This window comes from Adiantum capillus-veneris, chromosome 13 (genome assembly GCF_014529385.1).
Source record: "Adiantum capillus-veneris isolate H3 chromosome 13, ASM1452938v2, whole genome shotgun sequence".
Taxonomy (NCBI): Eukaryota; Viridiplantae; Streptophyta; class Polypodiopsida; order Polypodiales; family Pteridaceae; genus Adiantum; species Adiantum capillus-veneris.
In genome coordinates this window covers 968,548-994,606 of record NC_140943.1, presented here as the reverse complement: position 1 = coordinate 994,606, position 26,059 = coordinate 968,548, and the positions used below count along the sequence as shown (strand labels likewise).

At 45.9% G+C, this 26,059-nt stretch overlaps 1 protein-coding gene across 1 annotated transcript in view; it reads left to right on the top strand.

The window, feature by feature from the left end:
* The window catches only part of LOC147443497 (RAD3-like DNA-binding helicase protein), a 72,289-nt gene that overhangs the window by 734 nt on the left and 45,496 nt on the right, over positions 1-26,059 (top strand). Inside the window, exon 3 of the mRNA XM_086526308.1 lies at positions 39-178. Coding sequence (XP_086382434.1) covers positions 39-178 — 140 coding nt within the window. The remainder of the gene's footprint in view (positions 1-38; positions 179-26,059) is intronic.

Below are 26,059 nucleotides of genomic sequence, written 5' to 3'. Positions count from 1 at the left end.
CTTGCTTATTTATCATTTTATGTTTTTGCATGTTGCAGACCAAAAATGGTAGTTTTAGGGTCCAGGGAGCAAATGTGCATACATTCTGATGTCAAGCAGTTGCGTGGGCGCGGTCAAAATCAGGCTTGCAGAGCGTTGTGCAAGTCACGAGCTTGCCATCATCAAAATAGGGTTGCTGGTATGATTGAACTTGCGTAACAATCCAGTCTATTTTAAAATTAGCGAGGTAAATTGTATTGAAGAAGTTTGGAGGTCTTCATATCGAAGGATAAGATTATTGGTAGTAATCTTGCATTGAAATTTACATTTTGGTCTCATGGGATTGGGTCTTTGCAACTTTGAAGCAGTGGAAAACATCAGTATCTATGTAGATGTATGCTTATGGTTAGGTGTGTGAGTTTGGGGTGTGTTTATGGGACCTACGTAGATAGTCCTGCACCCAACAATGGGCTCTGATTGCATCTAGGTACTTGAATTATTCTTTGTAGCGATTACTGACATTCTATGATTAGGTGTGTGGGTTTGGGGTGTCTATATGTGACCAATGCAGATAGTCCTACACCCGTGACCCATCAATGGGCATCCATGGAGTTGTACCTTCTTTGTAGCCATTATTGGCATTCTTTGTGTGTATATTTTTATATTTAGTGCAACTTGTCTTAAAGTTGTGTCTTCCTTCTAAGATGAATTTGGGCATGTTAGATTTGTTTACATTTATACAATTAACTTCTCAATAGTAATGCAGGGTTCATATAGTAAAGATTTTATTTGAGTTGTGTGTCAAGGGGTTCACCTTATAATCCCTCTCTACGTTGGGTTTTAGGTTGCCGGATTACTTAGAGGATCTCTTTGTTAGTTACTTAGCTGTATTGATTTGGTCATTAAACCCCGAAGATTAAAGCATTCATTGGACACCACCAAAATAAAAGCACACTCTACCAAAGAAGGTGCAAGAAAGTAGCTTATCACTTGGCTCGTTAAGTGCGAAGAAGCTTTGTAAAATCAAAGATGAACTCATGTGTGAGAAAGTGCATGTAATGATTAAGGAAGCCTTATGAGGGAGGAGATTGAGAGAGATGCATGTGGAGATGGAAGCTCCCAAGAATGATGTGTGGGCACTCATGAGCAAGAACTTGCAAAAAGAAATGCTTGATGAATTTTGAGCGAGGTTGCTCTTGGATGAGGCTCAGCCTAAGGGCATGGCTCAGCAAAAGCCCTCCCCTCCCCCCCCCCCCCCCCCCCCCCCCCCCCCCCCCCCCCCCCCCAAAAAAAAAAAAAAAAACGTTGTCCAATGTGATACCCAAAAAGAATGCCTAGTGTTAGAAGAAAAAGCTACCCTTGGTTTTTATAAATCGCATGCCTTAGCTCGTTCATTAAAATGCATTGTTTTTAAAAAAATCAGCAGTGCGGGTATATCAAAACGTAGCATAGCGTTCACTAAAATTTTGGGTTGGATGAGTGCCACCGGCTGAGCGCCACGCAGGAATCAGGAGTGGGAGGAGTCACCAGGCTGATGTTATTGGGCTTTGACACTGTCACGTGCACATGGCTCTGTATGCCACATGGACAATCGATTTCCAGAGCCAATTTACACATCTTTTCCTCTCTCACTCTCTCTCTACAGGGAAAGTAAAATGTAAGGTGCAACGGATGTGAATGTTGAACTTTGCTCAAGATGAGTGCTCCTAACTGTGCTCAAGGGTTCCTTTTATTTATGGAAGGGAGAGCCTTCCGTTCCTTTAGTGAGAGAGTGCAAATGATCACAAACAAGTGGTAAACACTGTGAATGAAGGTGTTGAGACTGAGAGATAGAGAGAGAAGAATACGACACCAGAATGTTGTCAAACCCTCCTCCAAAGGCCCCACTCTCTATGGCGAGAGCGGTCTACTATTGATTGCACAAATCTCTACAATGCAATGGACTTGTCGACAATGTTGACGGCGACGAGACGGGCTGAAAATTGAGAACGCTAATGGTTTAAATCTACAAATCTTTTATTTGCTAAATTTTGACTCTATGTTGGTGACGACGGCGATGACGACGACACACTGAAAACGCAAATGCTGAAATCTGCGAATAGCGGGCTGAATTTGCAAATGTTGGCTGATCTGACCGTGCGGCGAGCATCTGTTGCGGGAAGGTGAGATCTGCGAGGTTTGGGGGTTGTGGTATGGAGACTAATTGCTGAAAATGCAAAACGTTGGTGCAATGATGCTGAATTGTCGCCGGAAATTGCAAATGCCAGGGCTGGTCTGTTGTTCCCAAAAACGCTAGGGCTGAAAATGTATCTGTTGTAGAAAACGCTAGGAGATCTGCTGTCGCCAGGCTGATCTGCAAGTTGCAAACGCTAGGGCTGATTTGCACTTGAAGAAGAACGCTAGTCCTTGGTGGCTGAAAACGCTAGGTTGCCTGCCGGGGGGTCTTGTTGAGAAGGTGCACTGTCAGACTTGTGGTCTCTGTTGCCTCTTCTGCCAGAAAGTGCTAGTGCTAGCTTTTTATATATAGATCCTTAGCCACATTGCCTTACCCAGTTTCCCAACAAAGTCACTTATTAATTATAAATGAAAAATGGCTAAACTAGGGAAAATAGGTTCTGTGCACTGTAAAATGCTCTTGATGGAATTTGATGGTAATGCTGATGATCATGCTGTGTGCAACCAGAGGATATGCATCAGTGCCTGGACATGCACGGTCTGCGAACAATCTCACCAAAGTGCCAGAACACTTCCTAAGCTTAGCTAACTGAACCCTTGTCATGAAGTAGCTTGTCCACATGCACATAGGGTTAGATGTGTACGTGACATAAAAGGAACCATCATTCAAGCTAAAAGCAATCACTAACGCAAGGAAAAGAAGTAAATGATTTGTGCTAGTGTAAAACCTAGATCTTCACCATTCCAATGCCACTGCATGTGATAGACACCATGTCAGATTGGAGAGAGAGAGAGAGAGAGAGAGAGAGAGAGAGAGAGAGAGAGAGAGAGAGAGAGAGAGTCACAAAGTGATGACGTGGCATGACCATCTGGAAGAGAAATGGCCGTGGACAAGAGAAATTGAACGGACTAACTTGAAGAACTTATGAAGCACCGGCCGTGGGGCTCGAAACTCTAAAAGACAGAAGCTTGAACTCTAGCGGCCACACGTGAAACGTGCTGACTGCTAACCTGGTAGGGTTGGACAGACAGTCGACGTGGCAGACTGTACAAAATTTTGAAAATCACGTTGTTGTGCTTACGTGGCAGGTTGTACCGATTTTCGTAAATTACGTTGGTAGTTTTTGCAGATTGTAGCGCTAGCTTTTTGGGTTTAGTTCTTTTGAACTGATTGCTTATGGGGCTTTGCTTTTGGGCATCCTTTGTAAGTTTAGAAGAGCCCTTGGGCCTCTCACTTTGCAGAGCATCTGGACGCAGAGTAAGAGAGCAGAGGACCCTCGGGAGTTGTACCTTGATGTGATCAATAATAAAGAAATACCGAAAGGGGTGTCAATCTTTGAGGCCAGTGCTTCTGGGCACGGAACTTTGCCGTGCCATACCGTGTTGACTCTCTCTCTCGCTATTAAAGTTCAGTGGTTTTGAAGTTTCTGTTCGTATGTTGCTATTGATTTGTCGCTTGGAGTGTCCAAGCCTCACACACACAAATAGAGAGAGAGAGAGAGAGAGAGAGAGAGAGAGAGAGAGAGAGAGAGAGAGAGTGAAATGAAATGTTATATTAAACGTCTTCAAAAGGCCAAATGACCTATGAGACCAAACTGATATAATCTTGGTGGATCTAATCCAATGTCTGGGTACAAAAATAAAAATGAAGTAAAGGTGAGACAAATCATCATCATCATCAATGCCCAAGGATGCCCAACATCGGGTGTTGTTCGAGAAAGTATTGCATTCGTCGCTGAAGAGCTTTGTCAATGTTTGCCTCTGTAAATAGTCGTACTGGGCGTCTCCCATGTCGTGCTAGAATAGTCGCGATCTTGTGCTGGAGCCTCCGTCGATGTCGTCGTCCTCGTAGACGTGGGCGTTCTAGCTCTCCCGAGCTCAATGGCTCTGTCGGTTGTAGGTTGGCCTCTCGGCCCTCCAAGTACAAGCCTGAATCGTCTGCAAACTCTGCATCTAGAAGCTCCTCTCCCCTTATGGGCAGTTGTAAGCCTCACAGTCTCACCTCCTGTGAAGTCAAAAATTTGCTCATCGCCTCAGTGTAGAAGAGAAACAGGAAGGGGGCAATAGGGCATCCCTATCTAACGGATCGCGTGATCAAAAAACGCTCCCCTCTTCCCCCTGTCAAAAGCACTTGACTGTGAGCCCGCCTGTAAAGAGTTGACACCCCTCGGATCCAAGCATCTGAGAACCCCCATCGAAGAAGAGTGCCGTTCAAGAAATCCCAATCCACTCTGACGTACGCCTTCTCAAAGGCGAGAAGCAATACACCAAGTCCTCTCCCCTGAGACGAGCAAGGCCGTCGCCTCCGAGAAAGTGAAGATGTGGTCAAGGATGCTACGCTCCTTGCAAAAACCTGTTTGCGTCCCATGTATGATGCTCTCTAGCAGTGGCTGAATTCTCAGACTCAGAGCCTTCGCTAAAATTTTGTAGGCTGAGTTGAGAATGGTAATGGGTTGCCACTTCCGAATCTTGCCGAGCGATCCTCCCTCCTTAGGGATAAGAAAGATCGATCCGTCGCTCAGACTGTTAGGCATCTCACCAATGTGAATGTACTGATAAGCGCTACATATATCTAGACCAAGCACCTCCCCGTACTCCAAGAAGAAACTCGGAGTCAAGCCTTCTCCCTTGGGCAATTGCCGCGTGGTAGTGCCCTAGAGCCTCGTGAATCTCCTTTGGCTGGAGGGGCAGCTCAAGCCTCTGGTGCATCTCCTTAGTGACCAAACAGAGCATCTATGCCCACATCTACTCTTTGCTATAGAGCAGACATGCTTGCAGCAGCTATGTCTCCCAAGCACCAAATGGAATAGTTATCCATCTTGGAAAGATGTTGTAGGGTAAAAAGGGATCCTCTACCCGCTAAGTAAAATTGACTAATGACTAAGGCTTTATCTCTTCTACCTCATAGTCGAGGATGACTATGATTTCAAGAGAGAGGTAATGTCATAAAATCTAATATCTAATATCTAACTAGCCCAAATGATTCTCATATTAAACCGATCACTTAATGTGGGAGAATAAACGGGAACAAGGGTTAAGATATAGACATGTACTTATAGATCTATCTCAACACGGGGCAAATGGTAAAGGGGCCCAAATGAGAGATGGTCTATCAAAGAGCAAGGCTAACCAATGGAGCATAAGACCTTAGGGTTAGCTTCATTGAAGACCTCCAATAATGTGTGTAAAAGTCCTTTGACCTTAGGTAAGCTAGGGCTGACCTTGAGGCGCGGGAACCCGACCCAACCCGAGGTGCTTGTCCTGCTTGATGACTAAGGTGCTTGAGATGCTTGAGGTGCTTAATTATTGAGATGCTTGAGGTGCTTGACATGTTTGAGATGCTAGGGTTGCACTTGATGTGCTTGACATGCTTGAGATGCTAGGGTTGCACTTGAGGTGAGAACCTAGCCCAAGCTTAAAGTGCTTAACGGCCAAGCTTGTGGTGGGAACTGGATCTATGTATGAGGGGCTTGAGGTGTCAAAAAGTCAAATACTCAATCCCTACAAGGAGGGGGTGAGCCCTACATGAGGGGGGATGAGAGAGAACACCCACACACACACAAGGCATGCATGGTACAAAGAAAGCAAAAGAGACACTCGTCAAGTTTCTCCTCATGTTGCCCTCATGGTGTGCCTGAAGCCTATTGGTTTGTTACCCAAGGGGTCCAATGATAATTTAGGATATTTAATTAGTGGATTTTGCATTTATCAAGTCCTCTCTCTCAAAGGGGAAAGGGGGACACTTGTCTCAAGGCTACCCTTGCTGCTTGTAATGTGTCCTGCTTGTGATTGGCTAGGCCTGGAGGGGTCCAATGAGCTTCAAGCATGAGCTACAAGGGGGGGTCGACCCAAGCAAGCTAGGGGGTTGCTTAGGGGGTATACTCACCCACACACACTCACAAACACTCTCATTGTGTGCTATGCAAAGTGCAAGAGCTCCCTCTCCTTCTCTAAGAAAGTAGAGGTTGAGAGCCTACACCAACACTCTTGGATATGGAGTGCAAATCCAACCAAGAGCCATGCTTCAATGCTTAAGCTTGCCATCTCCTTCTACTTCATTACTATGCTATTATGTATGCTAGCAACAAGAGTTATGATAAGTGAGGAACTAATTCTTTCTCCTACCAAATGTTTCTTCTTCCTCTTCCCTACCCTCATTCCCTGCTAGCTCTCTCCACCTTCGAAGGTGTTTGAGGTCTTGGGACTGAGGCTTGGGATAGTTAAAGCTTTCTTCAAGTTTGTGTTATGTTTGTGATGCATGAAGCTTTCCATCTTCATTGCATCACCTAGGTCACAAGGAACACAAAGATTGTATTGTAACAAGTCTCTCTTAATGGGAGAAATCATAATGCAAATGCCTATTGGAGGGGGGACCGGCTCCACATAAATCCGGTCCTCAACTGTTGTCATGTTCTCTAAATTATCTCTCTCTTGCAAAAGTATTGTTCATGCCAAGTTAACTAATTGCTATGATTATGTTGCTATCTTCAATTATGTTCACCCGCTATGCTCACAAAGGCATTTCTCAAAACTACTCATTAATTTCCGCTACTCTCAAATTAAATAGGCCAATTCTATTACACTGGTATCAAAGCATTTGGTTTCTCTTTTCTTGCTTAACAAGAGAGGTTCTTAAGTAGGCTATAAATGGTTGATGTTGTTAATTATATTAGGGTAAGTGGAACTGGGATCTATAATCGGTTTTGTGGAGCCCACTATGTGGGGGATGGTGCACACCTCGGGAGCTTTGGACTTAATAATGGAGTCTTTTTAGACTTGCCTACGGCTTTACCATTATTGAGCCATAAGAAGTCCGAAAGGAGCTAGCCCTTGGCAACTCTGCTATGTTAGACCTTCTCCTTTACTCTCTATAATTAACCACTTCGAGCCGTGGGTGTAGATACTTAAGAGTCGATTTTCAAAGGCTAAGAGGAGTGGCAAGTAAGGTTTTGAATTGCCAAAGTATACACTAAGTACATACATAAATTTTGTTAACATGGCTGACAATGTAGCGCGGATAATGTGTCGTGCTCTCTACAGTGTGGGTGCCTCTCAGTGCAGTGTGCGTGACAATCTCACTCAAACAAATGGAAACTCTCTCAAACAGAATGAAACACAGAAACAATGGATAACAACAGAGACACAACAGTGGACCAGAACATGTGGACTCGACTAGCTCAAAGAACTATGTACAGACTCTAGCGTGGTAGCACACTCAGCTCCAGCCCAGGACTCACAGGTACAAATGGGGTGTCGAGGCTCAGATGTGCAGGGATGGTGAAGCATTGCTCTGTGTAAGACTCCTCTCCTAGAGGATGACCCGACCATCTATAAAAGATGATGATAATGACCCAACGGCTACTACTCATAGATATAATCATAAAGAGCCACCAACGGCTCATAAATGTCAGCCAGCTAAGTGTGACCTGGCCACATGTCCACTAGGCCACCATCCGTATCCCTGCTACGTCACTGTCCAGTGTCCGTCCAATGTGAACAGACAAGACCAACTGTACTAACTGTAACTGTGTCCTGTGAAAGTGACATTGTAGCTTGCTACAGGTTGCCCACCACAAGACTGGTCACCGTCTCGGTGAGCGAAAACTGAATGAAACTGCAAAAGTAACTATATGTACAATGAAAGGTGGAGCAAGAGCACAGTCCTGTTACCCAAGGGAAAGTGTCGTCGCCACTGCTGCTCCAGAAGTATCCGGATCGGGAGGAGCCATCAGATCGGTTGTGTAACGATGCGGTTGCTGGACTGTGCTCTGCATAACCTGACTTCCTGTGGTTGTAGCAGCCATCTACTGCACAGCGGATGGAAGCACCTGCCTTGAAGTGAACTCCGGATGCCTAGTAACACAACCATGGCGGTGTGCACCAGCAACACCGTCACAGCAAGGAACACTCTGGCTTTGCATGTGTGGCATGTGGACCTGTGATCCCTGCTGAGTAAAGTACTTGAACTGGGGCTGTGGGTAGTGTCGCATGAACTATTGAGAGGGCTGAGAGGGACGTGCTGGGTAGTGTCCTATGAACTGTTGAGAGGGACCTGCTGGGTAGTGTCCTATGAACTGCTGAGAGGGACATGCTGGTGTTGCAAAGCCTGCTGGATTCTGGACTTGTATCCCTGGCCCAGTCCATCCATATCCCACAGGAGCCTGGGTAGGCCTGTTACCATACATAAGCATTTCTTGAAATCCCTGCACTTGTGCTTTTAGGTCATCAATAATCCTTGACTTTATCTTCAATGCTTGCTGTAGTGCAAAAATCGTTGCATCTCGATCTGCGATGGCACTCTCGGCAACTCGCAGAGATCCCTCCATAGCTGCGTATGTGGCAGAGTGATGCTGGTGGGTTGCAGCTAGCTGCTCCGCGCCTAGCTCGATGGTGGCAATAGCAGCTCTGGAGTCCTGAAGTAACTTCTTTGAAAGCTGAAACAGAGAAGTGGAGTCGGTCCTACCTGAAGATCCCTTAGATGCATCTGATGCTGGAGGGCGCACATGTGGCACAGCCGGCGAGCTAGAAGTAGGTACAGTTGGTGTAGTAGGTGCCTCGGAGATTGTTGTTGTAGGTGGAGCGAGAGATATGTTGACCGGTGTATGAGTGAAGATGGGAGAAGAAGGAAGAGGATCCTGTATGGGTGAAGTGACCATCCTGTCCTGAGGAGCGACAATAGACACTGGTGTCGGCACAGCAGAACTAGGGGTAGAAGTAGACGTGTGACGCTGAAGATGTACCCTAGTTTGCTGGCTCTCAAAAACTGGCAAGGAGAGTAGAGACTTCACTGTATCCTTCACCACTTTCGTCTTGATCTTCTTTTTCTTGGTGACTGTGGGGTCAACCTGCATGCTCACGGTTTTCCTTTTTCCTTTTGAGGTTCCCTGCTCCTCATCCACTTCATTTATGTTAATAGGTATGTTTATGACCCATGCTAAGAGAGGTGCCGCAAAACATTTAAAACTTAACTGCACAGACTGCACTTGGGTCCGAAATCTTTTAGCCCTAGTCTGCAAAGAGCTGAAGAGAATCTGGTGGAATCCACAAGGGATAGTGTAGATTAAACAGTATAGCCCGTCGCAGTGGGAGAATGTAGTGAGAAGATCAGTTTTTTTCCTTGTCTTCTTTGGCATCTCGAGCCAGAAAGTAATACCTGAAGATTGCAAGAAGCCGTCTGTTTCGCTCATAATCCGGGTGATCCGAACTCAATAGCTCTTGACATGCTTGAATTGTCGCATCCTTGGACAACAAAGAGAAAGTGCGAGTAGTAGACTTCACAGCTGGAAAGTTAAGTCTTTCAACAGTTGATGTATCAGCTCTGCTGGAACCGTATCAGGTAAATCTGCATCAGCCAATGCTGTGAGGCCCAGAGTCCGTAGCTGAGCAATCGAAAGTACCTCACTGAGAGATGGTCGAGGTTGGTGCATATGAAAATTTAATGAGAATGCTGTGTGATTTTTCGAAGAAGCAGGCCTCTTGATTTCATGAGTGATGATTGGCTGCTTTTCTTTCTTCTGAGCCACTTTTGAATGTTCCTCCTGATCACTGGAAGCGCCCGACTCGGAATTTACATCTGAATCATCAGATGCTGCTGAGTCTGCTTTGTAGCTCTCATCACTTGGGTCACTAGAGGTAAAGTCATCTATGCCATGGCTGCTGCTTGCAGATACTTCCTCTGCTTCGCTCTCTGATTCTGCAACCTGAGCTTTCCTCTTCTTCAACTCTACCTTTCTCTTGCTACTTCCTTCTGGTTGTTTCTCCTGTTGCTTGCTACCTCCTGCCATCGTGAGGTCGGGTGGATGACAAACAGTGAGCAGTTGAGTAGACCAAGTGATGGAAAAGCACCACGATCAGACAGATGCAGACCAAGGCGGAGTATAGAAACAATTTGGAATTTGGCTAGTCAGCCTCTGGACATAAGGGGAGCTGGTGCGATTTATTGTGGGGCTGGGCGAAGAAGTTAGGGCTGAGGCGAGTAAGTTAGGATAGGGGCGAAATTAATAAGCTTGGGCGAATTTGTGGCATGGCGAATGTTCTTGGGCTGGGGCGACTGCAGAGGAACTGGGTAGGGCGAATTCAAAGCTCTGGGTAGGGGCGAATCCAATAGGGCAGGGGCGAGAGTGGGTGGGTAGAGGGTAGGGGTGAGGGGTTGCTGAGAGGGTAGGGGCGAGAGTGGGAGGGTAGAAGGTAGGGGCGAGGGGAACTGGGTAGGGGCGAAAGTAGTGCAATTGGGTAGGGGGAATTGAATAGGGCTGGGGCGGATCCAAAATAAGCTGGGGCGAATTATGAAGGATGGGCGAATTTTACAAGGGGCCGAGGCGAATCCAATATAGGCAGGGGCGAATCCAGGCAGAGGAGGGCGAATTCTTGCAGCCGGTAGCTATGAAAAGGGACGAATTGGGAGGGAAGGGGATATTGGGAGGCAGAGGGCTAATTAGGAGGGTAGGACCTGAGGGCGAATTTGGGAGGCATAGGGGGCGAAATGGGCAGGGCCGAATTGGGATGGGAGAGGGACGAATTGGGAAATATGGGAGGGGTTCTAATTGGTAGGAGAAGGCAGGGGCGAATTTCTGGAAGGGGCTAATTCAGCCTGGGCGAATTTGGGAGGGAAGGGAGCTGGATTTGGAGAGAGCAGAGGAGGGCGAATTTAAGAGATAGGGGAGGGAGACTAATTGGACAAATGGGATGATTGGCAGCCAATGCAAAAGACTAAAATTTGAGCTGTGCCCCTCCGGTGAGGATACCATACATCACTTTACACACCTTGCAGAGAGGCATACAACAAGGAGTTTACCGTTGCTTGATACAAGCATGTCCTTGAATTTTGCCCATTGTGACCACAGTGGGAACAATGCTCAGCCATTTTCGAAGAAGGCCAAGCAAGGCCAAGGCTAAGAACTTACTTACCAAATCTTTACTGACAAGCTACTTATATGTGGCAGACCTTGAGAGGAGGTAGTAACCTTAAAGAAAAGATCACCAAAGAGACTAGGAGCTTAACTGGAAATACCTTAGTGCAAATGTCAGATAACACTGATGATAGAACAATTAGAGAAAGAGTGATTGAATTGTAAGAAGTTGAAGACAATGCCCAATTACCGAGACTGAGTGGGAAATGATACTTCAGACTGAAAGATGGAAACTTCTACAAACCTAGTAGAGATTGAGACATAACAGAACCTCCCGTTCTGGTGGTGGAAAGGTAGTTGGGATGAGAGAGATGGGATATTTGAACCAACATATGGCGAAATGTTGCAGATTGCTTACTCAGAGTAATAGCACTTGATTCTGGAGCCATTTACCAGAGGCAGTGGGACACCTTCTAGAGTGACTAATTGGACTGTCCCCTGTGGTAAAATCTCTTCCACCATGAAGGGCCCTTGCCAAGCTGGAACCAGCTTCTTTGCTTTTTTCAAATATTTTGCTTGATAGAGTAGCACCAGTGTGCCTTGCGTTATTTTTGGCTTTCTGAGGTGGCGATCATGCTACGCTTTGCGACGAAGTTTCTCCGCTTGTAGAGCATGAGAAGCTAAAAGGCGACTTTCATCCAATAAGGTAAGACGGGATATAGAAGCAGCTTCCATGCCCCAACTTGCACGCAGACTGCCCACCCTAGGGGATCTGGAGTTGAACTCAAATGGAGCTATGGCTTCCAAACCGAAAGCGAGTTGAAAAGGCGTGTGAATTGTTGTTGCTTTGAAAGATGTGCGGTATGCCCAAAGAGTACCGTGCACAGCCTGAGCCCACGATGCTGGATGGAGATGACATGCTTTCCGCTAGAGGGCGATGAGAACCTTGTTGGTGCTCTCGGCCTGCCCATTGGCCAGCAAAAGTGAGATCATGTCATTGACAAAATGACTGTCCCTATCACTGGTGATCTCTAAGGGACATCCAAATCTGCATAAAATATTTTCATATAAAAGTTTGGCTACTGTATTGCCTGTGCAATCTACTGTCGCTAGTACCTCCGCCCATTTTGTTGCATAGTCTGTAGCCACTAGCAAATATTTGCGATTACCTGGTTGAGCCGGGGGATATATTGGACCCACAAAGTCCAAGCCCCATCTCTCAAAAGGTAGCCATGCCATTGAGACCTGCAGAGGACGGTTGGATTGCTTACTTGGCTTCGGCCCACAGCGTTGGCACACATAACAAACCTTAGAATATGCTGTTGCATCCTTAAAAACGTAGGGCCACCATAGACCACTCTGTAGAATCTTTTGGGCGGTGATGTGACTAGGGTAATGGCCACTAGTGGGACCACTGTGGGCATCCTCGAGAATATGCTCCACCTCATGAGGCAAGACACAACGCTTCAGAACACCATCTGGTCCCGATTTGTAGAGCTGGCCCCCAATCAGAGTGAAAGGCCTGGACTTTAACAGCAATCTCCTCTTCTGCAGTGGAGATGCCTTCTCTGGGTACAACCCAGTAGATACAAAATGTAAGACCTCCCCGTACCATTCCGGTGTTGTATCGATTTTAAAAAGACTGCTATTTGGAAAGTCGTCCGCAATCCCGGTAGCTTCTTCACCTGTGTGAATGCGAGAGAGGTGGTTAGCCATGACATGATGCTTACCAAAACGGAGTACCACTTCAAAATCAAACTCTTGGAATAGGAGGAGCCATCGCCATACGCGACCTGCGACCTGTGGCTTATTAAGTAGATAGCGCAAGGCATGGTGATCATTAATAATTGTGAAGTGGACCCCTAGCAAATAGTGACGAAATTTTTGTAGAGCATACACTATAGCCAAACCTTCCCTCTCTGTGGTGCTATAGTTGCGCTCTGCTTTGGTGAGCAGGCGACTTGCATAATGTACAGGGCGATCCAAGTTGAACTCTTTGCTAGGTTGAGTCAACACAACACCCACCGCCAGCAGACTGGCATCTGTATGCACATGAAAAGGTAGGGCCCAATCCGGGGCAACTAGAATAGGCGCTTCAGTGAGGCGTTTTTTGAGGTATGCAAATGCTTCGGCCTCAGGTGTCGACCACTGGAAGGGAACAACAGCACTGGTGAGCCGGGTCAATGGTTGAGCCACCTGTGCATACATACGTATAAACCTGCGATGATAGCTGGTGTGGCCCACAAAGCTCTGAACACCTTTGGGATTTATGGGAGGAGGTAACTTCAAGATGGCCACTATCTTCTCTAGGTTAGGTGCTAAACCTTGAGCAGACACCACATGGCCCAACAGTGTGCCCTCTGTGACCAAAAAATGACACTTGTTCTGATTGAGCTTCAAACATGCCTCTCTGCACCTGAGGAAGAGTGCAGAGAGCTGAGCAAGATGCTCCTTTAAATTTTCTACTGGGGTCGAACATTGAGCACCCGAGAAGGTGGAAAAGTCGTCCATGAATATGCGAAGGTGATCAGTAAGCAGAGGACAAAAGATGAGATATACTATGCGATTGAAAGAAGGCGGTGCATTTTTAAGCCCAAAAGACGTTTTAGTGTAGATGAAAATACCCCAGGGAGTCACAAAAGCTGTTTTGGTTTGGTCGTCAGGATGTATTCCTAACTGATTGTAGCCGTTGAACCCGTCCATAAAACTATACAGTACATGGCCAGCGACATCTTCGAGGACTCTCTCAGTGAAAGGTGTCGGAAATCTTTATTCAGAGCCCGGTAGTTGACGCAAACTCGAATTTTGTTGGACTGCTTCTTTGGGGCAATAACCATAGGGGACAACCATTCTGAGTGCTCTACTGGTACAATAATACCTGCTTCTTGCATTTTAACAACTCGATTTTGACTGCTTCTGCATACTTGGAATTCGGTTTGTAAGCCAGTCCTCTGACCGGCTTAGCCCCCTCCACCAGAGGAATTGTGTGGACTGCTAGCTCTGTTGGGATTCCTTCCAAATCGTGGTAAGACCAGGCAAACACATCCTTGAAAGAGCGCACGAAAGAGATTACTAGGTCGAGTAGAGCGGGGTGTAACAAACTGCTGACGTGTCGACCTATTGAAAAACGGAGGTACCGGTCGAGGGGCCTAAACCCTAAAAGGAACAAGCAACAGAAGAAGTGTCACAAAGTGATGACGTGGTTGATCGAGAGCAGAAACCCTAGCCCTAATTTTTGCCAAAAACCCTAACTGCAAAAACCCTAACCCTAACCCTAACCCTAAGGACAGATTTCTACGTTTTGCGACGTGGCAGGCTGTACGGATTTCCATGATTTATGTTGGCAGCTTTTTGGCTTTGCTTTTGAACGAGAAGCTTTTGAGTTTTAAAGGCTTTTACTATAACTGCTTTTCGGGCCAAGGGCCTTTAAATATGAGGCTAGGGCTCATTCTCTGGCATGCTTCAGTACGAAGGTGCAGAGTCTGGAGTACCGGCTTGTACTGTGTTGATGCAATATAAAGAAATACCGAAAGGGGTGCCAAGGTTTGGGGCCAATACTCTCTGGGGTGGAATTCCGCCACTCAGTGTCGCGTGTCGTCTCTCGTTCCATTTCAGTTCAGTTGTTATTTGAAGTGCTTAAAGTTGTTCAGTCTGTTCTTTTCTATTGGCACGTGGTGCCCGCCTTGTGACAATGGTATCAGAGCATCAGGCGTGTGCTTTTCTAAAAGCATACTGGTCCCACAAAAGAGCAGACAGAGCTATTGAATTTGATTCGAGGTATCTTCGCCCTCCAACTCAGACCAATCAGCCACCCCCACCCTTACTTCATCGCGCATCGGGCGCGCTCCCGTCTTCACCGCAGTGTCTTAGAGGGCATAAGCCAATTCAGATCACTTGCAAGAGGAGGATCCAGATCTGTTTCAAGTCACTGTTTTTTCAGAAGCAGTGTCATGCAGATGTTGATGTTCACAGCTACCAAGCAGCATACTCCAAGTACTTGGCAAGCTTTCAAGAAATTTTTTGCCCGAAGTTATATGGTTTCTGACATCTTCCTTCGGAGTGCAACTTCTGGCAGAGTGGGGTATCTTGAAATGCTTGCCATGGAAACCCAAGCAGATTATAAATTGAAATTTCTCGACATCTCTCAGTAGATGTCTCTTCATGAGCAGATGACCTTGGAGGTTCAGTGTGATTGCTATCTCTTGGAACTACCATCGCCGCCAAAGAAACACTGTCTGTCCAAGAGCTGATGGACCATGTTGTGCTCGGCTACGACCTCATGGAAGGAACCTAACCCTAATTTTTGGTGCAGGTTTCAAGATGGAAAGTCAGTCGACTTTTCGAGCTCGATTGATGTCGAGATTGCTTTTTAAGTTTAAGTTCTGTTTGATCTTGTTTGGTGATCCTGTTTGGAATTTGTTTGAAATGGATGATATCTGTTTTGAACCTGTTTTGGTGCCGATTTGAATTGTTCGACTCTGGTTTGATATTGGTTTCAATGATTGGTGATTTTACTCCCGGGTGGAGAAGTGAGAAATACTGTTTTGGTATTGTTTGAACCTCGGAACGATGCAGGCCGATGCCTGGGGAGCGTTTTGTTGTATGTTTGAAAACCTCCGAACGACGCAGGCCAATGCCTGGGGAGCGTTTGGTTGTATGCTTGTAAAATAATTGTTGGTGTGACTCCCGGCCCGGACTTGGATGGTTATGCGGGAGGAGTATTAAGAAGTCTGAGTAGTGGTTACTCTCAGCACCTCCAAACGACGCAGGCTGCGGTCTAGGGGGCGTTTGGTTGTAAAAGGCCTCTATATCTCTCGGCCCGGACCTTTCTAGGTTATGCGGGAGGAGTGATGAGGGAGTCGTTGAATATCTCCCGGCCCGGACCTTGTTAGGTTATGCGGGAGGAGTGTTCATCGACGGCTTTATGTTTCTATGTCCTGTAACATGCATATGTGAGCATTTGTGTTGCATTGTGATGTGCCAACCACTGAATATTCCTAATTGGATGAGATTGCCTTGGTATGTAATTTTAGTGCATCAAGACACTCGAGGAAGATCAGTACGGTCTAGGTGTGATGGCTAATTTTACTACGTCGGAATATCAAGAGTTCCGATCTGGACGAAAGGAGAAGCTAACTCCTTGATCAAAACAGCCGATAGGAGCAGCTAACTCCTTGATCAAAAGAGCAGAAAGGAGAAGCTAACTCCTTAATAAAAAGAGCAAATTGATTGTCCCTCGGAATGACCCTCGAAAATTTTTGAACTAACTTGAGAAACCCTAACCCTAATTTTTGCCAAAATCCCTAATTGCAAAAACCCTAACCCTAACCCTAAGGACAGATTTCTGCGTTTTGCGACGTGGCAGGCTGTACGGATTTCCATGATTTACGCTGGCAGCTTTTTGGCTTTGCTTTTGAACCAGAAGCTTTTGAGTTTTAAAGGTTTTTTACTATAACTGCTTTTCAAGCCAAGGGCCTTTAAATATGAGGCTAGGGCTCATTCTCTGGCATGCTTCAGTACGAAGGTGCAGAGTCTGGAGTACCGGCTTGTACTGTGTTGATGCAATATAAAGAAATACCGAAAGGGGCGCCAAGGTTTGGGGCCAATACTCTCTGGGGTGGAATTTCGCCACTCCGTGTCGCGTGTCGTCTCTCTCTCCATTTCAGTTCAGTTGTTATTTGAAGTGCTTAAAGTTGTTCAGTCTGTTCTTTTCTATTGGCACGTGGTGCCCGCCTTGTGACACGGGGTGATCCCATAACCAAGTGGCTAACAAGATGGGCTGATGGTTGTCAGGGCCGCCTAGGTTGACCTCTCTGACTGGGTCAGGCGGTGCAGTGGGCGAGGTTGCGTGAGGGAGAGAAGACCATGCCACCTCTGTTAGCTTCTGGACATTATGAGGTGGCGTCTGATCAATGTTGAAATCAGCATACTCTTCCTGCAACCATCCTGATGGAAGCTCTGCAAATGGTAAATCCTCAGATACCTCAAAGTGCTCCGGCATGCGTGGAGAGTCAGATGGAGTAGAGGCTAAGGAAGGAGCTTGGGTGTTGGCTAACTCTTGCAAGGGAGACTTTTCCCCCTTCTATGGTGGGTTATAGGCTCACCCAGGCTGACGGTTTCCATCAAGGGACCCTCTGAAGGATGGGCACCAGAGACCGGTCCACTTGGTTCTGGCTCACTTGGCTGACTGGGATTACTGGCTTCAGGTGTAGCTTCAGGTGTAGGATCAGAGGGAGAGGGTGAATCTGTTGGCAAAGGTTGAAGAGAGACTACATAGCATCGCATCGAAGAGGTAGCTTCTAACCACTGCAGTAAGTCTTCATCGGACCCATTAGGAGGGACAGGCTCCTCCAAGTCAGGGTTGGACTCTACTGACAAAGAGCTATGCTAAACGACCGGATCCATACCTCCTTCGAGACGAATTTTTTGCATTGGAGAGCCAGGAGTATGTATCCACATGGCGTCGTTTCCCCAGTCGTGAAGTGCTTTCGTATGTCGCAACCATGGCCCACCAATCAGCAAGGGATAACCTCCCTCTACCTGGGGAAGATTAACTACCACAAAATCCAAGTTAAAAGTGAAATCTTGTACCTTCAGAGGCACCTTGTCGACTATGCCCACTGGGTAGATTGTTCTCTGATCGGCCAATGTAAGAGTGAAAGGAGCAAGTCGGGTAGGCTGTAGACCTAAGGCCATCATAGTGAATTCGGGCATCTAATTGATTCCAGATCCACCATCAACGATGACGTCGGATAGCTGGTGCCCAAGAATAGATACAGTGAGACGAGGACTTTTATAATTGGTTAGGGGAGCAGTTGGATAGGAAATCAAATAAGACTTTGAGGGCTGTACAGGGAGGTGCCCGCCACTAGGCACAGCCCCCGGGTACAGAGACTGAATGACTGACAGGGTGTCACTTCTGAGTGTTGCGTCGAGCCTTAGCATGTCGTATAGTGACACCTGTTGAAAAGTATTTTTCAAGATGGCTTCTGTTGTGGGCTTGGCGCCTTCGAATTGGGCTCCCTTTGGGACCTTAATCTGTTCCAAGTCAGCCACTGCTTCCAAGAAGGCTCCATCAATGTCAGATAACAGGGAAGTTGGTTTGCTCTGAGCAATTTTGAAGGACTCGTCCTCTGGGTGAGGTAGACCAGATTGAGGAAGTGGGAACTGGCGAGGTTGACCTATGAGCAGACTGAGACCAAGAACTGCTCTTTGAGCCCGAGTAAGGACACGAGCAGGCTTCTCCACTTGCAGTGGCTTAACCACATGAGTAGCAGGTGATGGTTGAGGCACGGTGTTCACAGTAATCAAGTTTATCTTCGGGAAGGTGAATTCTTGCTGGTTCTGAGTTGAGCTTGAAGACGTGGATGCCCTTTGCGTGGGACAATCCTTACTGTAGTGATACTTCGAATCAGGGCAATGACGACAAGGAGGGGACCCCTCAGGTAAAGGACACTTGCTCTGATAATGCCCATATTCTCCGCATTTGTAGCAGAGTACGGGCCGATTGGAAGGACGAAACGGGGGACGAGGTGGTTGCTGCATGGAGTTGGAGGCTGAAGTGTAGAAGCTTTGAGGGGTCGAGGTGGCATTAGCATTATAAAAACTTTGAGTCGGGAAAGTACTTGACATACCTTGGACAACAGGGGTATTGAGCAAAGGTGGCATGTAGTTGGGATGGCGGTAGTGGGAAACCATGTTGGATGCTGTTGCTAACCCCTGTTGGAGAGTAGGACCAAGACTTTGCTGTATTTTGTGCAATCCCTTTATATAGTAGCAATCTTTATCTTCATGACCCGATTTTTCGCAGAAGTGGCAATAAGAGCGAAGGGGACAGTCCCTTGGAGGGTGTCCTGGAGAGCGGCATGAACTACACCATACCATAGCCTTAGTTTCCGGCTGAGACCTGAGCTCTTCTAACTCTCTTTTAAGTTGATCATAAGCCTCTTGATGTGGAGGCTTCTCCTGTCTGAGAGAGAAGAATCTCTCTTCGTGAAGGGCCCGCTGTAACTTTAGGGCTTCTAGTTCCCTTCTCAAAGAAGTCAAGGGGTCTGATGGACTGTCCACGAGTACAGGGGCAGTATCTAACTGAGGAGAGTCAGTGACGTGCCTTCTTGCTCCCTCTATTTTAGTAGTAGTAGCAACAAAGTCCTCCAGACTGGCTTCAGGACGGAGACTTTCTCTGAGCTTTTATTGAGAAGTCTTAGGCAGAGCCTTCTCTATCCACTTCTTCACCATGAATTTCCCTGGTTGCTGAGACAGCTTGGCGACCAGGGACTTTGTTCTGGTCATGAGCTCTGCAAATGTCTCCTTGGGCTGGAGCAACAGGTTGGCCAACTCATCTAGAATCTTCTCTTGATAATCCCTTGGTCGGAAAGCTTCACAGAACTGCTGTCTTAACATGATCCAAGTAGTAAAGTGGTTTTCAGCAAACTGACTGTACCATTTATCTGCAAGACCATCCAAGGTGGACGGGAAGAGCACCAGGTATGCGTCTTCTCTGTTGAGGCCACGACCTCTGCAAAGAGAGACAAACCTCCAAGCATGGTCGTCTGCATCTTCTGCGGAGAGACCTTTAAAGGTAGGGAACTTGATGTTGACCTTTGCCAGAACACTTGTGAGCTCCTCCATGGCTTCTTGCTCTTGAGTTTGTTGCTCACTAGCTTGCTATAACAAAATGGGGGAGAGCCTTACTGGAGAAGGTGACCTGGAGGATGTAGAACCAGTCGAAGGAATGGAGGTAGCCGTATGAGTAGGTATGGGTGATGGGGATAATATGCTTCTACCGGGCACCAAGGGTTGACGCCGTCTGTGGTAGTATTTCAGAGGACTCAATAGTGCACTTTGACGCTCCAAAGACCTTGTATGTGTCATGCAGTAACCGCCAACCCCACCAAGCTTTGGGCATGAAGACCTTCACTTGGGCAAGACAACCTTCACTTGGCTGAGCATTGGTCTAGACTCTACTAGACCAGGGCGAGTGACTAGACCACCTGACCTGGACCAGGACGAGGAAGGACTAGACCAGGGACGAGAAGGACTAGACCAGGACGAGGACTGGGTGGACCGGGGCGAGAGAGGACCAGACCAACAAGGCGAGAGACTAGACCAGCTAGATTAAGTTGTCAAGGGTGAAACTGGACCAGACCAACAGGCTGCACAGGCGAAGCGAAGAAACCAGCCACTCAACAGAGTGAGACTTCAGTTGAGGTCCCACCGTGATCGCCAAAATGAGAGCACCTGTAGCGCGGATAATGTGTCGTGCTCTCTACAGTGTGGGTGCCTCTCAGTGCAGTGTGCGTGACAATCTCACTCAAACAAATGGAAACTCTCTCAAACGGAATGAAACACAAAAACAATGGATAACAACAGAGACACAACAGTGGACCAGAACATGTGGACTCGACTAGCTCAAAGAACCATGTACAGACTCTGGCGTGGCAGCACACTCAGCTCCAGCCCAGGACTCGCAGGCACAAATGGGGTGTCGAGGCTCAGATGTGCAGGGATGGTGAAGCAGTGCTCTGTGTAAGACTCCTCTCGTAGAGGATGACCTGACCATCTATAAAAGATGATGATAATGACCCAACGGCTACTACTCATAGATACAATCATAAAGAGCCACCAACGGCTCATAAATGTCAGCCAGCTAAGTGTGACCTGGCCACATGTCCACTAGGCCACCATCCGTATCCCTGCCACGTGTCACTGTCCAGAGTGTCTGTCCAGTGTGAACAGACCAGACCAACTCTACTAACTGTAACTGTGTCCTATGAAAGTGACACTGTAGCCTGCTACAAACAATACAAGTACGTAGACAAGTTTTGGGATTTACATCTCAAGGCTACTGTCTTTCAAAAGATAGACTTTGCCGAGCAAAGGCAGCAATTCTGGGTGGGATTACTTGAAGAGATGGCCGAATACATCAACTCTCAACGGCCTGGTACTATTAGCGAAGTAATCCATCACACCATGGTTGCTTCATGCATCAATTTCCATCAAGGGGCTAGACGTACTGTCAAGCCCATGGAAAACAAAGACAAAAATGATGCAAAAGGGAAAACCAATGTTCAAAATACTTCCCAAGTCACTTCCAACAACAACAACAATCGGTCCGAGGAGAAGGGAGTTTACAAAGGTAAAAACAAACTCTCTCTTGGAGAGCTTGAAGCTTTTTGCAAGGACCATAAGTGTTTCAAGTGTGGGGAGCAAGGACATGGCTATCGTTCTTGCTCCAAGAAGAATACTTGCAATGAGACTCCTAGGGCTTCCACCATCGAAGCTCCAAAAGAGGATGCTCATTGCAAAGGATCATCACTTTCCTATGCTTGGGGAAAGGTAAGAGAGCATGATGCCTTCATCTTGTTTGACCCTGGCTCTACTCTGAACTTCATATCAATGGAGTTGGCCACCAAGTTGGGCAGTCAAGCTTTTGAGATGGGAGATATGGTAATGGCTGATGCAACTTTCAAGGGACATCAAGCCTCCGTTACTCCCTTGATTGGGAAGTTGAGGGTTCATGTCCAAAGCTATGTCGACAAAGAAGACTTCTTCATCTCTCCTCTCCAACATGAGGATGCTATCCTAGGGGCGCCATGGTTTGATCGCATGGCTGTCAACATGAAGTTCCGTAAAAGGAGAATCTACATCACCTCTACAGGGGAAAAAACATGTATATAGATGCTAGTGAGCGTGGTCGCACTATTCCACTTGTAAATCCTCTTGCTTTTGATAAGTCAATGAAGAGCTTAGTTTTTGCGTACATGATTTTTATCAAAGAGTCTCTAAAAGATACTAAAAGATACTAATGTTTCATCAAATGTAAATGGTAGGAATCAAGAAGAGTTAGACTTGTCTAATTTTCTAAAAGGATTCCAAGATGTGTTCATCGATGATATCCCTATGGACTTACCTCCAAAACGAGGGGTTATGACCATCGCGTTGAGCTCCTTCGTGGAAGCTCACCACCTAACAAGCCTCCTTATCGAGTCTCACAAGCTCAACAAGAGGAGATCATGAGGCAAGTACAAGAGCTGGTAGACAAAGGGATGGTGAGGCCTAGTTCCTCTCCCTTTTGTTCTCCAGTCCTTTTAGTGCAAAAGAAAGATGGTACATACCGTATGTGTGTGGACTATTATCGAGCACTAAACCATATCACTATCAAAAACAGATTTCCCGTACCTCGGGTAGAAGATCTGTTTGATAAGCTACAAGGCTCTATCTACTTCAGTAGGATTGACCTTAAAAGTGGCTATGATCAAATAAGTATAGTGGATGAAGATATCCTAAAGACCGCGTTTCGCACAACATTTGGTCTTTATGAATATCTAGTCATGGCTTTTGGCTCGACTAATACACCAGCTACGTTCAATCGTCTGATGGAGAAAATTTTTAGACCTTATCGCAAATTCACTGGAGTGTTCTTTGATGATATCATCATCTACTCCAAGTCTTTGGAGGAACATAAGCAATATCTCCAAGTGATTTTTCAAGCATTGAGGGAGAACAAGCTTTTTCTCAACCAAAAGAAAAGCGAATTCTTCCTTCAAGAGATTCAGTACCTAGGTCATATTATCTCTAAAGATGGTATCCGTATGGATCCATCAAAGTTAGAGGTGATAAAAGTATGGCCTAACCCAAGAAATCTACATGAGCTAAGAAACTTTATTGGTATGTGCGCATACTATAGACACTTCATAGCAAAATTCTCTCAAGTAGCAGGACCACTACACGACTTAACTAAGAAGAACGTTAAGTTTGTACGGACTGCTAAGGAGCAAAATGCTTTTGAAAAGCTCAAAGAGAAGCTTACTTCCCAACCAGTCCTTGTGCTTCCGGATCTCTCAAAGCCATTTGATATCCAATGTGATGCTTGTGGTGATTGCCTTGGAGCAGTTTTGCTTCAAGAAGGGCATGCCATAGCATATGAGAGCCGAAGGCTCAATATTGATGAACGAGTCTTGGGCATTTATGAGAAAGAGCTTTTAGCTGTTCTACATGCCCTAGACACATGGAAGCACTACGTAATTGGGAACTCCATTTATCCTACGAACCGACCACCAAAGTCTCAAGTATTTCATAACGCAAACCAAGCTTTCCGACAAACAAATGAGGTGGGCAAATTTTCTTTCGCAATTTAATTTCCATATTGCTCACATAGCTGGTAAGCACAAGCAAGTGGCTGATGCACTTTCACGACGACCCAAAGTTAATGCGGTGTCTATAGCTACTCACAATGATCTATCCTCTATGATAGATGAGTATGCCACTGACCCTGACTTTAGAGACATAATGTCAGCCCTTGCTTTGGGGAAGAAAGAGGAACCATTCACCTTGCAGGATGGTTATCTTCTCCACGGCAATAGGCTATGTGTTACCCATTCCCTTCGTGAGAAAGTTATGTATGAATCCCATGCTCCTCCATATGCAGGGCATAGAGGTATTCAACCTACTCTCCGAGGAGGAGAGACGTACTTCTATTGGCCTACCATGAAAGTGGACATACAAGAGTATGTTTCAAAATGTGTAGTATTCCAAAAGACCAAGTATGATAGAGGGAAGCAACCTGGATTACTCCAGCCATTGCCTATCCCAAATTCATCATGGAAGAGTATATCCATGGATTTCATCTTTGGATTACCCAAGTCTATCCATGGGAATACATGAATATGGACAATAGTTGACAGGTTTAGCAAGCAAGCACATTTTATTCCTTTCAAAAGAGACTATTAAGGCACATCAAATGGCAACTCTCTTCATATCTCAGATTTTCAAGCACCATGGATTACCCACATCCATCGTGTCAGATAGAGATCCTAGAATGACCAGTAATTTCTGGAAAGGTCTCTTTGAAAATCTAAGAATAAGATTGAATTTCTCTTCGGCCTATTACCCACAAACGGATAGCCAAATTGAGATAGCCAATCTTACGATACTCGATCTACTCAAGGCTTATGTTACCGAAGTAGATCAACGCTCACAATGGGAAAAGTATTTACCTCTTGTAGAGTATGCCTACAATAATACTGTACATACTTCTACGGGAAAAGCACCTTTTGAGATCATTGAGGGAATACCTAAAAGTCTCTTGCTACTCAAAGTACATGGGAAGATCTTCGCCGCCGATGAGTATAGCCGTGACCTACAAGAATCTTTTCAAAAGATTAAGTAGGCTATATCCATCTCTCAACAAAGGCAAAAAGCTGCTGCTAACAAGCACAAAAGAGCCTTAATGTTCAAAGAAAATGATTGGGTCTTACTCAAGTTTCCTAAGGTTCGATTAAGGCAAACGACCAGCAAAAATCCTACGGGCCATCAAAAGTATTATGCTAAACTAGCAAAAAGATACTATGGTCCTTTCCAAATCTTGAAGCCCATCAATGAGACGGCTTATCAACTCAAGTTGCCCAACCATTGGCTCGTACACAATGTCTTTCATGTAAGCCTACTTAAGCCCTACCAAGGCGAGCCACCAAGTGAACCAATTATTGAAGACCCTCCCGAAGTTGAAGACCAAGAAGAGGTGCTACAACCCAAAGCTGTCCTTCAGCATGAAGACAAGGTACTACGACATGGTAAGATTATCCGACGGTATCTTATTAAGTTCAAAAATTATCCTTTTGAAGATGCTAGATGGATGCAAGGAATACAGCTTAAGGATAGTATGAACTTTGTCAATGCTTACAATGCTACATTAGAGTAAGCAAATGTACAAATTTCTTTTAAATGACTCATGTTTTTGTCTTATAAGACTAGTCCTCTTTTTAATTGTGCACAAATTTAACTACATGCATGCTTAGAATCATATTTGTGATGACGACGTCTCTCAAACACCAAGTAGAATTTGTCACTCTACTTTGGGAGAATGAAATGGACTAAAGAGTAGACATGCTTGCGGCAGCTATGTCTCCCAAGCACCAAATGGATTAGTCATCCATCTTGGAAAGATGTCGTAGGGTAAAAAGAGATCCTCTACCCGCTAAGTAAAATTGACTAATGACTAAGGCTTTATCACTTCTACCTCATAGTTGAGGATGACTATGATTTCAAGAGAGAGGTAATGTCATAAAATCTAATATCTAATATCTAACCAACCCAAATGATTCTCTCATATTAAAGTGGTCACTTAATGTGGGAGAATAAACGGGAACAAGGGTTAAAATATAGACATGTGCTTACAGATCTATTTCAACACGGGGGAAAATGGTAAAGGGGCCCAAATGGGAGATGGTCTATCAAAGAGCAAGGCTAACCAATGAGCATAAGACCTTAGGGTTAGCTTCATTGAAGACCTCCAATAATGTGTAAAAGTCCTTTGACCTTAGGTAAGCTAGGGCTGACCTTGAGGCGCGAGAACCCAACCCAGCTCGAGGTGCTTGTTCTGCTTGATGACTAAGGTGCTTGAGGTGCTTAATTATTGAGATGCTTGAGGTGCTTAACATGCTTGAGATGCTAGGGTTGCACTTGAGGTGAGAACCTAGCCCAAGCTTAAAGTGCTTAACGGCCAAGCTTGTGGTGGGAACTGGATCTATGTATGAGGGGCTTGAGGTGTCAAGAAGTCAAATATTCAATCCCTACAAAGAGGGGGCGAGCCCTACATGAGGGGGGATGAGAGAGAACACCCACACACTCACACAAGGCATGCATGGTACAAAGAAAGCAAAAGAGACCCTCGTCAAGTTTCTCCTCATGTTGTCCTCATGGTGTGCCTGAAGCCTATTGGTTTGTTACCCAAGGGGTCCAATGATAATTTAGGATATTTGTAACTAAGTCAGACTTTGTAAATAATTAATTTATTTACGAGAAAAGAATTATCTAATTAGTTGTGTGCACACCAGAATAGACCTAGCAGTTCTAAGGCCTCAGGTGAGCCTAAATGCGGGCCACAACACCTCAGAGGGACCTTAGCAGAAATTACCCTGAAGCCCTAGTGATTGGGAAATCGGGTCTTCAGAAAGGGGTAAGCAGTAGCCTCAGATTTTAGGCTCAGGAAAAATACGCGCATCAGTACAAGCACATGAATGAGATGGGGTCCTTAGAACAGTGACCCTAAGGCT